We start from the raw sequence: 14,527 nt of genomic DNA, 5'->3' as shown, positions 1-14,527 counted from the left end.
AGGCCTGGCTAATTTTTGTATTTTCAGTAGAGACGGGGTTTCACCATGTTGGCCAGGCTGGTCTCGAACTCCTGACCTCAAGTGATCTGCCTGCCTCAGCCTCCCAAAGTGCTGGGATTACAGGCGTGAGCCATCGTGCCTGGCCTACTTTTTTGTAGTTTTTGTAGAGACAGGGTTTCACCATGTTGCCCAGGCTGGTCTCAAACTCTGGAGCTCAAGCAATCCACCTGCCTCAGCCTCCCAAAGTGCTGGGATTACAGGTGTGAGCCACCATACCTGGCCCTCACTTCTGGGACTCCATAGAGGCCATCTCTTCTGCCTGAAGTACTACTACTTTCACTTCCAAACTCTCAACAGGATCCATACTCCAAGAAGCCTTCCTAGATTCAGGCCTCCAGCAATCAAGTGGCACTGTGAATTTCCACACGACACTCATACTCAGAAAATTCCAACTAAACGTGCCTACTCTGAACCTATCCTGGTCCAGCCTATTCCGAACACGGCCATCATTAATAATTAAACCCACGCTGGGCACAGTGGCTCATGCCTGTAATCCCAGAACTTTGGGAGGCCGAGGCAGGCAGATCACGAGATCAGGAGTTTGAGACCAGCCTGACCAACATGGTGAAACCCTGTCTTTACTAAAAATACAAAAATTAGCTGGGCGTGGTGGCACGCACCTGTATTCCCAGCTACTCAAGAGGCTGAGGCAGGAACATTGCTTGAACCCGGGAGGCAGAGGTTGCAGTGAGCCAATATCACACCACTGCACTCCAGCCCGGGTGACAGAGTGAGACTCCGTCTCAAAAAAAAAAAAAAAAAAAAAAAAAAAAAAAAAAAATATATATATATATATATATATATATATATATATATATATATATAAAAACCCAAATATTCAAATATAGATAAAGAGATAGGGGCCTGGCACGGCGGCTCACGTCTGTAACCCCAGCACTTTGGGAGGCCAAGGCAGCAGATCACTTGAGAACAGTTCGAGACCAGCCTGGACAATATGGCAAAACCCCGTCTCTACTAAAAATACAGAAGTTGGCTGGGCATGGTGGCTCACCCCTATAATCCCAGCAGTTTGGGAGGCTGAGGTGGGCGGATCACCTGAGGTCAGGAGTTGGAGACCAGCCTAACCAACATGGTGAAACCCTGTCTCTACTAAAAATACAAAATTAGCTTTTAGTACAAAATGTACTTTTAGTACAAAAATTAGCAGGGCATGGTGGCGGGCGCCTGTAATCTCAGCTACTTGGGAGGTTAAGGCAGGAGAATTGCTTGAACCCGGGAGGTAGATATTGCAGTGAGCTGAGATCGTGCCATTTTACTCCAGCCTGGGCAACAAGAGCGAAACTCCATCTCAAAAAATAAAATAAAATAAAAATAAAAATAAAAACGGCCGGGCACAGTGGCCCACGCCTGTAATCCCAGCACTTTGGGAGGCTGAGGTGGGCAGATCACCTGAGGTCAGGAGTTCAAGACAAGCCTGACCAGCATGGAGAAACCCCATCTCTACTAAAAATACAAAATTAGCCAGATGTGGTGGTGCATGCCTGTAATACCAGCTACTCAGGACGCTGAGGGAGGAAAATCACTTCAATCCAGGAGGCGGAGGTTGCAGTGAGCTGAGATCACGCCATTGCACTCCAGCCTGGGCAACAACAGCGAAACTCCGTCTCAAAAAATAAATAAATAAAAATAAATAAAATAAATAAAAATACAAAATTTAGCCGGGCGTGGTAGCGGGCGCCTGTAATCCCAGCTACTCAGGAGGCTGAGACACAAAAATCACTTGAACCCGGGAGGCAGAGGTTGCAGTGAGCCAAGACACTCCAGCCTGGGCAACAAAGCAAGAGTCTGTCTCAAAAATAAATACATAAAAAAACAAAGAGATAACAATATAATTTAAGCACTATAGAAAGTATTTAATATAAGAGAAAGATGAAACATACAATTACCAGAAAAAATGCTAAGATTAAATATTATATCTCTTTTGCATAATGAATTAACTGGCCTAATAAATGAAGATCATTTTAGTTTAAAATCCCAAAAATCAGAGGCCTTCTCTCCAGTAGTGACATCTAGAGCTCCATCTAGTGTTGCTTAATTCTTTCCTTCCTTCAATTATTAACTAAACATCATGCTAAGCATTAAAGATTAAAAGTTTATATGCAAATTCTATACCATAAAAAAAGATTAAAAGGTGACTAAGACATGGCCCTTGCCATCAAAGAGCTCACAGTCCACTAGGCAGGACAGACACAAATGCAGCTAACCGAACAAGGAAAATGCAAGAACAGAGAAGGCTGAGCTGTAAACTCTGCTTGGAAGAATTAGGGAAGATATCCCTGAAGAGGTGGCTTTTGATTTGTTTGTTTTTTTTTCTTTTTTGGCTCTTATTTATTTTTTATTTTATTTTATTTTTGAGACGGAGTCTCGCTCTGTCACTCAGGCTGGAATGCAGTGGCGCCATCTCGGCTCACTGCAAGCTCCGCCTCCCGGGTTCAGCCATTCTCCTGCCTCAGCCTCCCGAGTAGCTGGGACTACAGGCGCCCGCCACCACGCCCGGCTAATTTTTTGTACTTTTTAGTAGAGACGGGGTTTCACCATGTTAGCCAGGATGGTCTCAATCTCCTGACCTCGTGATCCGCCCCGCCTCGGCCTCCCAAAGTGCTGGGATTACAGGTGTGAACCACCGCGCCTGGCCCCTCTTTTTTGGCTCTTAAAAAATAAACATGAGTTTAAATGGCCGGGTGCAGTGGCTCATGCCTATAATCCCAGCCCTTTGGGAGGCCGAGGCGGGCGGATCATGAGGTCAAGTGATCGAGACCATCCTGGCCAACATGGTGAAACCTCGTTTCTACTAAAAAAAAAAAAAAAAAAAAAAAAAATAGAAAAATTAGTTGGGGCCGGGCGCGGTGGCTCACGCCTGTAATCTCAGCACTTTGGGAGGCCGAGGCGGGCGGATCACGAGGTCAGGAGATCGAGACCATCCTGGCTAAGACGGTGAAACCCCGTCTCTACTAAAAATACAAAAAAATAGCCGGGTGCGGTGGCGGGCGCCTGTAGTCCCAGCTACTCGGGAGGCTGAGGCAGGAGAATGGCGTGAATCCTGGGGGGCGGAGCCTGCAGTGAGCCGAGATGGCGCCACTGCACTCCAGCCTGGGCGACAGTGAGACTCCATCTCAAAAAGAAAAAAGGAGAAAAATTAGTTGGGCGTGGTGGTGAGTGTCTGTAGTCCCAGCTACTTGGGAGACTGAGGCAGGAGAATCGCTTGAACCTGGGAGGCGGGGGTTGCAGTGAGCTGAGATCACACCACTGCACTCCAGCCTGGGCGACAGAGCGAGACTCCGTCTCAAAAAAAAAAAGAATAAACATGAGTTTAATAGGCAAAAAAAGACACAGGAGAAATAAAGCAGTCCAGGCCAGTGGAACTGCATCTGTGAGCACCCTGAGTCATAAAGGGGTTGTCATATCAGAAGATAGGAAGTTGGGCAGGGCACAGTGGCTCACACCTGTAATCCCAGCACTTTCAGAGGCCAAGGCAGGAGGATTGCTTCGGTCCAAGAGTTCGAGACCAGCCTTAGCAACATAGTAAGAAACCTATCTCTACAAAAAATACAAAACTTAGCTGAGCACAGTGGCTTGTGCCTGCAGCCCCAGCTACTCAGGGGGCTGAGGGGAAAAGATCCCTTGAGCCCAGGAGGTTGAGGCTGCAGTGAGCCATGATTGTACCACTGTACTCCAGCCTGGGGAACACAGTGAGACCCTATCTCCAAAAAAAAAAAAAAAAAAAAAGAAAGAAAGAAAGAAAAATATGGGAAGTTCGGTGGGACACAAAGGCAGGACTGGTGCTAGAAGAAGAGTGGGGCCAGCTCAGAGGGGTTGAGGGTGCCATGCTAGTGAGTTTGGATTTTAACTTGTAAGCAGTGAGATGCCAAAAACGGTTTTTAAGTAGAGGACTGATAAGACCAAGAAGGTTTTTAGAGTAACAATTCTGGCCTTAGAGAGGACAAGCTGAAGTGTGGGAAAATTTATTCCTCCCTCTGTCCCTACTCCCAGACTCAGGACAGGGCTCAGCACGTAGAGGAGTCTATGACATTAATTTTTTTTTTTTTTTTTTTGAGATGGAGTTTTGCTCTTGTTGCCCAGGCTGGAGTGCAATGGCGTGATCTTGGCTCACTGCAACCTCTGTCTCCCGGGTTCAAACGATTCTCATGCCTCAGCCTCCAGAGTAGCTGGGATAACAGGCTGGGATTACAGGCGTGCCCCACCATGCCCAGCTAATTTTTGTATTATTAGTAGAGATGGGGTTTCACCATGTTGGCCAGGCTGGTCTCTAACTCCCAATCTCAGGTGATCCGCCCGCCTCGGCCTCCCAAAATGCTGGGATTACAGGCGTGAGGACGTTAAATTTTTTTTTCCAAGGACAGATCAAGAAAGACCCTTACCTGCAGAGGCAGGTCAGCGGGGTCTCACCTGATCTCCCAAGGCTCCTTTCCATTCTAGGATTCACTTCTAGAATCTTAGAGCCAGCAGTATCACTTCATTCAAGACCACAAGAGACTCCAGAGTCACACAGACCTGGGTTGAATTCCAGCTCTGCCTTACTGCCTTACTGGCTGAATAAAAGCTACTTAACATTTCCTTTTTTTTTTTTTTTTTTTTTTTTTGAGACAAGAGTCTTGCTCTCTCCCCCAAGCTGGAATGCAGTGGCACAATCTCAGCTCACTGCAACCTCCACCTCCCAGGTTCAAGCAATTCTCCTGCCTCAGCCTCCCGAGTAGCTGGACCATGCCAGGCTAATTTTTGTATTTTTAGTAGAGACAGTGTTTCACCATGTTGGCCAGGCTAGTCTCGAACTCCTGACCTCAGGTGGTCTGCCCTCCTCGGCCTCCCAAAGTGCTGGGATTACAGGCATGAGCCACTGTGCCCAGTTAACATTTCTAAGCCTCAGTTTCATCTGTGAAATGGGAATAATAATAATAAAGGAATCTCAGGGGAGTATTGTGAAGGTTAAATAAGACAATGTATGCAAAGTACTTAGCACAGTGCCTGGTACATAGTGTTGCACAGTATCCAGTCCCCTACCCCCTCCCCTCACCAAATTCATGTCCACCTAGAATCTGTGAATGTGACCTTACTTGGAAACAGGGTCTTTGCAGATGTAATCAAGTTAAAATGAGATCATACTGGATTGGGGTGAATGAAACCTAAGTCCAATATGACTGGTGTCCTTACAAGAGGAAAATTTGGACAGAGACAGAGACACATGGAGGAGAATGCTGTGTGAAGACAGAGGCAGAGATTAAAGTGATGCATCTACAAGGAATGCCAAAGATCGTCAAAAGCCACCAGAATCTAGGAGACAGATGTGGAACAGATTCTTCCTTAGAACCTCAGAAGGACATGGCCCTGCCGACACTAATTTTACAACTTTTGGCCTCCAGAGCTGAGAGAGAATGTATTTCTTTTTTTGTTTGTTTTTTGTTTTTTGAGACGGAGTTTCCCTCTTGTCACCAAGGCTGGAGTGCAATGGCACGATCTCCTCTCACTGCAACCTTCGCCTCCTGGGTTCAAGCAATTCTCCAGCCTCAGCCTCCCCAGTAGCTGGGATTACAGGTGCACCACCACTACGCCCGGCTAATTTTTTTTTTTTTTTTTTTTTTTTTTTTGAGACGGAGTTTCGCTCTTGTTGCCTAGTCTGGGTTGCAATGGTGCAATATCGGCTCACTGCACCCTCCGGCTCTTGGGTTCAAGCGATTCTCCTGCCTCAGCCTCCCTAGTAGCTGGGATTACAGGCATATGCCACCACGCCTGGCTAATTTTTGTATTTTTAGTAGAGACAGGGTTTCACTATGTTGGTCAGGCTGGTCTTGAACTCCTGACCTCAGGTGGTCCACCCGCCTCGGCCTCCCAAAGTGCTGGGATTACAGGTGTGAGCCACCATGCCCAGCCCAATTTTTGTATTTTTAGTAGAGACAGTGTTTCACCATGTTGGCCACGCTGCTCTCAAACTCCTGACCTCAGGTGATCCACCTGCCTCAGCCTCCCAAAGTGCTGGGATTACAGGTGTGAGCCACCACACCCAGCCTATTTCTATTGTTTTAAGCCACCCAATTTGTAATAATTTGTTTTGTTTTGTTTTCTTGAGACAAGGTCTCATTCTGTCACCCAGGCTGGAGTGCAGTGGTACGATCATGGCCCACTGCAGCCTTGAACTCCTGGACTCAAGCGATCCTCCGCCTCAGCCTCCCGTGTGGCTGGAAGTACAGGGGCACATGCCCCCACATCCAGCTAATTTTTTATTTTTTATTTTTTTGTAGAGACAGGGTCTCTGTATGTTGCCCAGGCTGGTGTCAAACTCCTGCCCTCAAGCAATTCTCCCACCTCAGCTTCCCAAAGCATTAGGATTACAGGTGTGAGCCAGCACACCGGGCTTATTTGTAGTAGTTTATTATGGCTGCCCTAGGAAACTAACGCAAAGTAACTGCTCTATAAAATAAACGTCAGCTGCTATAACTATTAGATCAATTAGAAAGGCTCTGGCAAATGCCTGACAGAGCAAAGCTGGCTAGAAGAGCCCAAAATTCCGGACAAGAAAAGGGCAAGGGGGCCGGGCGCGGTGGCTCACGCCTGTAATCCCAGCACTTTGGGAGGCCGAGGCGGGTGGATCACGAGGTCAGGAGATCGAGACCATCCTGGCTAACATGGTGAAACCCCATCTCTACTAAAAATACAAAAAATTAGCCGGGCGTGGTGGCGGGAGCCTGTAGTCCCAGCTACTCGGGAGGCTGAGGCAGGAGAATGGCGTGAACCCAGGAGATGGAACTTGCAGTGAGCCAAGATCGCGCCACTGCACTCCAGCCTGGGCGACAGAGCAAGACTCCATCTCAAAAGAAAAAGGGCAAGGGAAGGACTGTGCCAAACAGCTTTTGAAGACCACAGCCTCACATCCTAGCTCCAACTTTTCCCCATACCCCTGCCATACCAGACGTGGGTACATTTCTACAAAATCATGGATGATTCCTGCTGCCATCTCATACCTGTGAACCCTGAGCAGCGTTTCACCAAACAGCCCAAGGTGAACTCAACACCCTCCTTTCCCAGATTGCTTGTAATAGACCCATTGTCTTAGGCATATTTGTTTGAAAGGCAGTGGATAAATCATAGCAGTTGGTCTCAGCATACTCCTTAACCTGTTCAGGCTTCATTTTCCCATCTATGAACTGATAATGTTAGACCCTAAGGTCCTTTTCAGCTCTAATGTGAAATTGGTGCATTTGTTCATTCACTCGTTCACTCATTCACTCACTAATACATTCAAATGCTGGGTGCTTCTGCTGTGTCAGGCCCTTCAGGGGTGAATGAGAGCCTCATGGAGCTCTCGTGCTAACACAAGAGACAGCCGATAAAACAATGAATTCACAAGGAATTATTTCATTACAGTTGTGGTTAGGTGCTACCAGAGCTACCAGGTACTGAGTGCCAAAACAGCAACTAACAGGAGCCCTCGCGAGGTCCTGGGGATAGGGGTGGGTGGTCAAAGAAGGCTGCTTTAAGGAAACGACATCCCATCTAAGAACTAAAGAAGTAGGAGTTAGGCAAAAGGTGGGAACTCCCCATTAAATTTTCCTTCCTCTCCCAGGATTTTCAGAACTTAGAAAATCCTGTTTCTTGCTGCTCTAAATGTCAAGTTACCAGCTTCCAACCACCTTCCCTGTGGGTCCCACAATTATAATCATTCCTGAAAGGGAGACTGAGCCCATAGTGTGTCTTCCCAGAAGCATTTACTATGAACCAACTGCACGAGTACACAGAGGTAGGAAAGAAGCAATGCAGAATAACATAGCTCCTTCCCTTGGAGTTCACAGTCTGAGAGGAGAGACACAGATGGGGACAAATCGTCACAGAGCTGAGTGATAAGGATTATTAAGGAGATATTTAGAATACTGCATAAGGGCCGGGCGCAGTGGCTCACACCTGTAATCCCAGCACTTTGGGAGGCTGAGGCGGGTGGATCACCTGAGGTCAGGAGTTCAAGACCAGCCTGGCCAACATGGTGAAACCCCGTCTCTACTAAAAATACAAAAAAATTAGCCAAGCATGGTGGCATGCGCCTGTAATCCCAGCTACTCAGGAGACTGAGGCAGGAGAATTGCTTGAACCCGGGAGGTGGAGGTTGCAGTGAGCCGAGATCGTACCATTGCACTCCAGCCTGGGCAACAAGAGAGAGACTCCATCTCAAAAAAAAAAAAAAAAAAAAAAAAAAGTAGAATACTGCATAAGTGCAGAGGAAAGAATAATTCCTCTTCTGTGGTCCTCAACTTCCATGCCTATAAAATGGGGAAAACCTACTCAGCTTCTCATTACTTAAATGAGGCCTAAAATGAGGTGTGAAAAGTGCTTGTATCTTTTTAGAGGTGACCTATCACCAGAAGTACTGAGAAACATCTAAATGCATAGTTAACCCCAAACATTTGCTCATCAATCTCTTCTCCCAAAAAACCATAAGACCTGTCCATAACTAGAGAGCTGTGTTTCCAGTTCTCTTTCATCCCTCTGAACAGTTTAGAGCAGAGGGAGAAAGCAGAGAAAGCACCAAACACCAGTTTCCAGGTAGGATGTGGTGGATGCTCGCTGTGTATGTTCACAGGATCTTTCACCATCCAGAGCATCCCACTGTGCACGCTCCCAAACTTTCATGGACATACTGTGTACTTCCTTAAGTCTCTCCCTCTTCTGGTGTTCTCTCGGCTTGCTGTTTATTGCTTTATAACCCGAGATTGCTAAGCTGCGCTGAACTCTGCTCAGGACTGTCTTTTAATCATGCTCCCATTCAATCAGGACCAAGGGCAGTGGGCCCAGCTGGGCCCAACTCAGGGACACCAGCCCCTCCCAATCCCCTGCCCCACCCAGAGCCATGCTGAAGTCACTTGTTACCCCATCAAGTGTCTGTGGACTTTTCCCCTTTTGCCCAGGATCCCAGAACCTCCCGCTTTTTGCCCTAAGAAAAAGGAATTCTCAACATTCCAAGTTGGTAAGCAGAGAAACAACTTTCATAGGAATCTCTGGGGAGTCTGAAGAACTAGAGAATGTATTTGGTCTATACCAACCAAAGGTAAATCCTGCCTGAGGGCAGTCTGGATGGGCTGTCCAGGTCCCTCCCAGGATATGGAAGCCTTCCCTTCTGCCTCACCCCTTGGGATCCCCTACCCAACAAGCCATCATGGAGTTGCGGGTGGCACCTGCACCACATCTAAGGCTACGCCTACATTCATTACCTCCTCAGTGTTCTCGCCTCCACCATCCTTGCCCGAGCTGCTAGGCTTGGCTGTGCATTTGGCAACCTTGGGGGGCTCCTGAAAGGAAAAGATGAAAGTAAAGTTAGCAGATGCCAGGAGAAGGGAGAGGTCTTATCTGGCTCCCTTAGATCTTTGTTGCAAATATCCTCTGTCCAGTTGAATCAATCAATTAGAATCTACCTTGTGCGGAGCTGGGGTGGGTGGAGGGATCTACGCAGAAGGAGATTCAGCCCCTCCAAAGAGTTTAGAATCTGGTTAGGAAGTCACCCCAAACACACACTAATTCAGCGTGAGAATGCTCCATCTTTCACCTCATCAGGCTGGTGCAGAGGTTGGGCCTGGGAGGGCCTTTGCTCAGGTCAGAACCAGGGTGAGGAGGCTTAAAGAAAAAGCATCAGGGAACAGCTGCTTACTGGCTTCTGGCTAAAGTGGTCAAAGGTGTGCCGGAGGCTTTCATGCTGGAGTGCAGGGAGTCACCACTCTCCCCTCACAGCCACCTGGAAAGACTGGGAGGCAATTTTTGGATGTCACAAATAGCGCACAGACAAGAGGGTGCTACTCGGCATTTAATCAGTAAGGCCCAGGAATGCTAACAGGTACAGAACTGTCCCACCCAAAATGCCAAGAGCACCTCAGTTGACAAGCACTAAGACAGGGATGGGGGTAAAACCCTGAACTGTTACAAAGAGTGAGCACTAGTCTGAAGTCTCCTTTGGGAACCTGGCAGCTGGCTCAGAGCCCTGGCCTGCCCAGCATCTCTTCCTATGCTTCGAGCCAAAAAAAGCAACTGCACAGGGACAGGATAGGGAAAATGTGAAAAAGACTTGGGGATTTAGGTCTGACTGCAAGCTCAACACAAATCATCCATGTGCAGCTCATGTGACCTTCCATCTTGTTAAAAGACCTGTGCAGACTGCTTGGCACTGACAGGGCTATCCTGGAGGATCTGGTTCTGTCATGAGCATCAGGCTTGGGAGGGGCCGTGACAAATCCTAGTGTTTCTTAGAGGGAAATGCAACCCATACTGGGAGTGGATTCAAAGGCATGTCCCAAGACCAACAGCTGCAGGAACTGGGATAGTTAACAATGGAAGGGAGGAGTCATGAGGGATGGAGAAGCAAGATGGATCTTAAACAAATGAAGACGCAACTTGGATGCCTTGGATGCAACTTGTCCATATGGACCAGAGGCACGAGAGCAATGGGCTGAAGTTGCAAGCCACCTGCAGCTCCAAACAAGGAAGAATTTTATCATGGAGCAATTGCACTAAAACTGGCCACCTAGTGAAGCCGAAAGCTCCCCAACCCCTGAGAACATTCAAGCAGGGGCTTGGTGACCTCCTGTAAGGCATGTTGCAAAAGAAATTCAAGCCTTTAATGAGGACTGGAGGACCTTGGAAATCACTTCCAGCTCTGAGATTGTGCAATTCAATAGCAGCCAAGCCCCTTCAGTGAGAAGTGTTAAATCAAGTTATTGTGACTATGGGGGCAAAAGGATTTCAGGGAGAAGAGAGCTCTGTGTGGGCTGGAGTAGGGGGAAGGCTTCTTGGAGGCGGGGAGGAAGAAAGGTGTGGTGTAGAGCAGCTCCATGCAGTAGGGGGAAGGAGTTCCTTCTTTGGCCTGAGCACGCTCCTGTTGTATACTAACCCAGCTGGCCGCACTGACCCTTATCAGTGGCTGAGAGCATGGGGTGGAGAGAAATAGGCCGGGGGCAGGGTGCAGGCAGGACACAACATTGAGGTGTCTGCACACACCCCAGACATGAACCCCTTGAACAAAGCTGACCCATCTTCATACATCTCCAATCTCTCTATTAGACCATAAGCTGCTTATTCTTTTTTGTACCCCTCCACCCACCCTACAGCACTCAGCATGATGCCTCAGACATATCTTTCAAAGAATGAGCCTAGGAGAGATCCAGCTGCCTTAGTGTGTGGGTGTGAGTGGGCGTGGAGGAACCAGGCCTACCACCCTTGCTCCCTGGCTCCTGCAGAACAGGTGAAGCACACACATTTCAGCCCAGCTCAGTAGTCAAATGCTGTGTAGCACAGAGGTTAAAAGAACATGTTTGGACTCAGCCCTGGGTTTTGGGCCCAACTCTTACTGGCTGTGTAATCACAGGCAAGTTAACTAGCCTCTCTGAGCCTCAGTTTCCTCATCTATTAGATGATGACAATCATAATACCCTCTTCCCTCAGCACAGTGTTAAGGCACATGAAAACCGTAGTGCTGGTCAATGTTATTACTATTATTATGAACAAGAAAAAAATCGGAGGGGGCAGGGGCACCCTACTCAGGAAAATAAAAGAGGTAAGTCCCAGAGGAGAACATGAAGGAAGGGGAGAGATGCGAATCCCTCCAAGAGATTATCTTAGCACCTATCCACTAAGCACGTACTTACCGTGTGAAAAGGAGTTGCCAAACCAAAATGAAACTTAGTTATTATCTCAAAAGGGAAGAAAAGTCTTGTCCACAATTAATTCCCATCCAAGGCCAAACACAAAAGGACCATAAGTGGCCTACTAAGTGTTCTGCAAATCCAGAAAAGAAAGGAGAGTTCACTCCTGACTGAGGGCTCAGAAAGGCTTTAGAGAGGAAGCTGTGAAAGATGGCCAGCAGAGAGGGGACAGGTCATAGATGAGCAATAAAGATCCTCCACCCACAGCCATCCAGACAAACCTCAGTCACACTGGCAACCCCCCTGCCCCTTAGAGCCTGCCAACCATTGAAGAAGGCCAAATGCAACTGAAAATCAAGAGCAGAAAAACCTTATAGGGAGGTGAGAGTTATGCCTGGCTCCATGCACTCCGTTACTTCCAACACCCTTTCCCAACCAAACGTTTACACCCATGGTCCTAGCAAATCTCACTGGCAATTTGTCTTCTTCACAATCTAGTAGGCTATTGCTTTCTGTGGATGGGACAGTATCTAGTCCAACAGACTAAAAATTACAAATGGGTGGGGACCTCACCAGCTTTCCCCGAATTCCATTTCCCTTAGCCCCTGTTGTGGCTGATTTCTGTGTGCATTGTCTACAACTGAGCTACCCAAACCACCTCCGCATGCCCACTCCCCAAGGACAGGGCCTGGGTGGGGCACAAAACCCTGTCCAGCTCACTACTCCCAGGAGGCTTACTATCTAGTACACCATCACCAACCCTGTACTTAGAACCTCAGGCCCTGAAAGGTTAAGGGGACAACTCAGAATCAGAGCTGCCTGGCAAATACAGAACAGCCCCAGGAGAAAAAGTTTGATTGAAAAGGTCAGAGATGGCAGCCCAGTAACCCAGACAATCAGAGGGCAAATGAAAGCAATATACCTCTGGGGTCATCGAGCAGGTGGCCAGAACACCAGGCCAGAGCCAACCCCCACCAAAAAGGGCCAGCCCCAGGAGAGGAGAAGCTGGGGGAGGCTGGAACTGGTATCCTAGCATCCTATGTGTGAGTCTGTACCTCAAAGGAACCACACCTCTGAGTCAGACCTCAGCAACAGCAGGAAACAGAGGGTAGAAAAAGGCACGGATGAGGAGCAGGGGAAGGCAGCACCGAGGTAGATGAGGAAGGTGAAAGAAGGCAACATTAAGAACTGGCCTGTGGGCCAGGCACGGTGGCTCACACCTGTAATCCCAGCACTTTGGGAGGCCGAGGGGGTCAGATCACCTGAGGTCAGGAGTTCAAGACCAGCCTGATCAACATGGAGAAACCCCGTCTCTACTAAAAATACAAAATTAGCCGGATGTGGTGGCGCATGCCTGTAATTCCAGCTACTTGGGAGGCTGAGGCAGGAGAATCGCTTGAAGCTAGAAGGCAGAGGTTGTGGTGAGCTGAGATCGCGCCATTGCACTCCAGCCTGGGCAACAAGAGCAAAATTCCATCTCAAAAAAAAAAAAAAAAAGAAAGAAATGGCCTGTGTCAGGACATCATGACAAAGACATGGGTGTTCAGGGGTGGCTGGCCTGCAGGCTAAGAAGGAACAATAATCTGACAGTGAGGACAAATTCCCAATTTGAAGATGGTGTAGCTTAGGAAAGGCAGAAATCCAGCACTGGTGCGAAAAGAAAAAAAAAAGGAAAAATGCAAAGGTTATCCTAGGATTAAGAATAAGGGTGAGGAGCCTACTCAGATTAGGAAAGGTGACTGGTCTAGGATGCACTTGGGTGACAGTTAGGAGGGCTTTGATACAAAAGAGGCCTTTAAGTCAGGAGACCTGATATTGCAGCTGGGCCTCCAGCAGGCTGTGTGACCTTGGACAAGTCCCTTGCCCTGTCGGGGCCTCAGTCTCCTCATCTGTACCATTAGGGATTGCACTGCATGCGCTCAGAGGTCCCTTCCAGCACCAACGTTGTGAGGTTCCATCAACAGAAGGGCTCAGTCCTGCTTACAAGTTTGTGTGTGAAGGAAGAACTAGAGGGAGGGGCCTAGGCCAGATTTGGGTGGAGGAGAGAGAAAGCAGCGCTGTTCTAGGTCAGGGGCTTGGCATGGAAAGAGAAGGGGCCGTAGGGGACTGTGGGGCGGCTGTCCCAGGCGGGTAGGAAGAGGAGAAAAGGGGCTGCTCAGGGCGGGGCGAGGGGGCAATTCTGGAGGAAGGTGCAGTTTCAGATGAGGGGCTGCCCAAACCGAAGGGGGATCGAGGCCAGGGGTGATGGGGGGGACAGAAAAAGCAGGACAGTGACCTGGGAATGGGGCAGATCTGGAAGAAGGAGGTTACCCTGGGCCGGGGGTAAGAGAAGGGAAGAAGGGAGGGAGGTGTATGTGGGGGGAGTCTCTCCGGGGCAAGGTGGGGGAGCTGTCCTAGCTGCGGCACAAGCTGGGGGTGCTGCCAGCCGCGGGGGCGGAGGGCTGGCCCCAGGAGTCCTGCGGGGGCCGGACGGGAGGGTCAGTCTGGGGCTGTCCCGGGCCTGGCTCCGGCCCCTCCCAGAGCTCCGCGCAGGCTCCAAGGCGGCGGTGGGGGAAAAAGGGCCACGCTCACCTTCTCCTTTTTCAGTTTATAGGGCATCTCGGCCCGTCCGGACCCGACCCGTCTCCTGCGGCCCCGCTCCGGCTCCGGCTTTGCTCGGCCGCACTCGGCCCGCTCGGCGTCTCTTCGCCACCGCCTGCGCGCTGCGCCCGGGTCGAGCGGTGCCTGCGCCTCCAATTGGCCCGAACTCCTACAAAACTGCCTGACAACCAGGCGCCGCCTCCTCGGATTGGTCATTGGAGCCAAGCTGCTTCCTT

The 14,527-nt window shown here is 49.1% G+C and overlaps 1 protein-coding gene across 1 annotated transcript in view; it reads right to left on the bottom strand.

Annotated features, from left to right (window-relative positions):
- Nucleotides 1-14,527, bottom strand: part of PPP2R5D (protein phosphatase 2 regulatory subunit B'delta) — a 27,941-nt gene extending 13,414 nt beyond the window's left edge. Inside the window, exons 1-2 of the mRNA XM_003833272.5 lie at nucleotides 14,283-14,527; nucleotides 9,294-9,371 (exon numbers count right to left, since the gene is read on the bottom strand). Of these exons, the coding sequence (XP_003833320.2) occupies nucleotides 9,294-9,371; nucleotides 14,283-14,507 (303 nt within the window). The 5' untranslated portion in view covers nucleotides 14,508-14,527. The remainder of the gene's footprint in view (nucleotides 1-9,293; nucleotides 9,372-14,282) is intronic.

This window comes from Pan paniscus, chromosome 5, assembly GCF_029289425.2.
Source record: "Pan paniscus chromosome 5, NHGRI_mPanPan1-v2.0_pri, whole genome shotgun sequence".
Lineage (NCBI taxonomy): Eukaryota > Metazoa > Chordata > Mammalia > Primates > Hominidae > Pan > Pan paniscus.
This window is presented reverse-complemented; position numbering and strand designations above follow the sequence as displayed.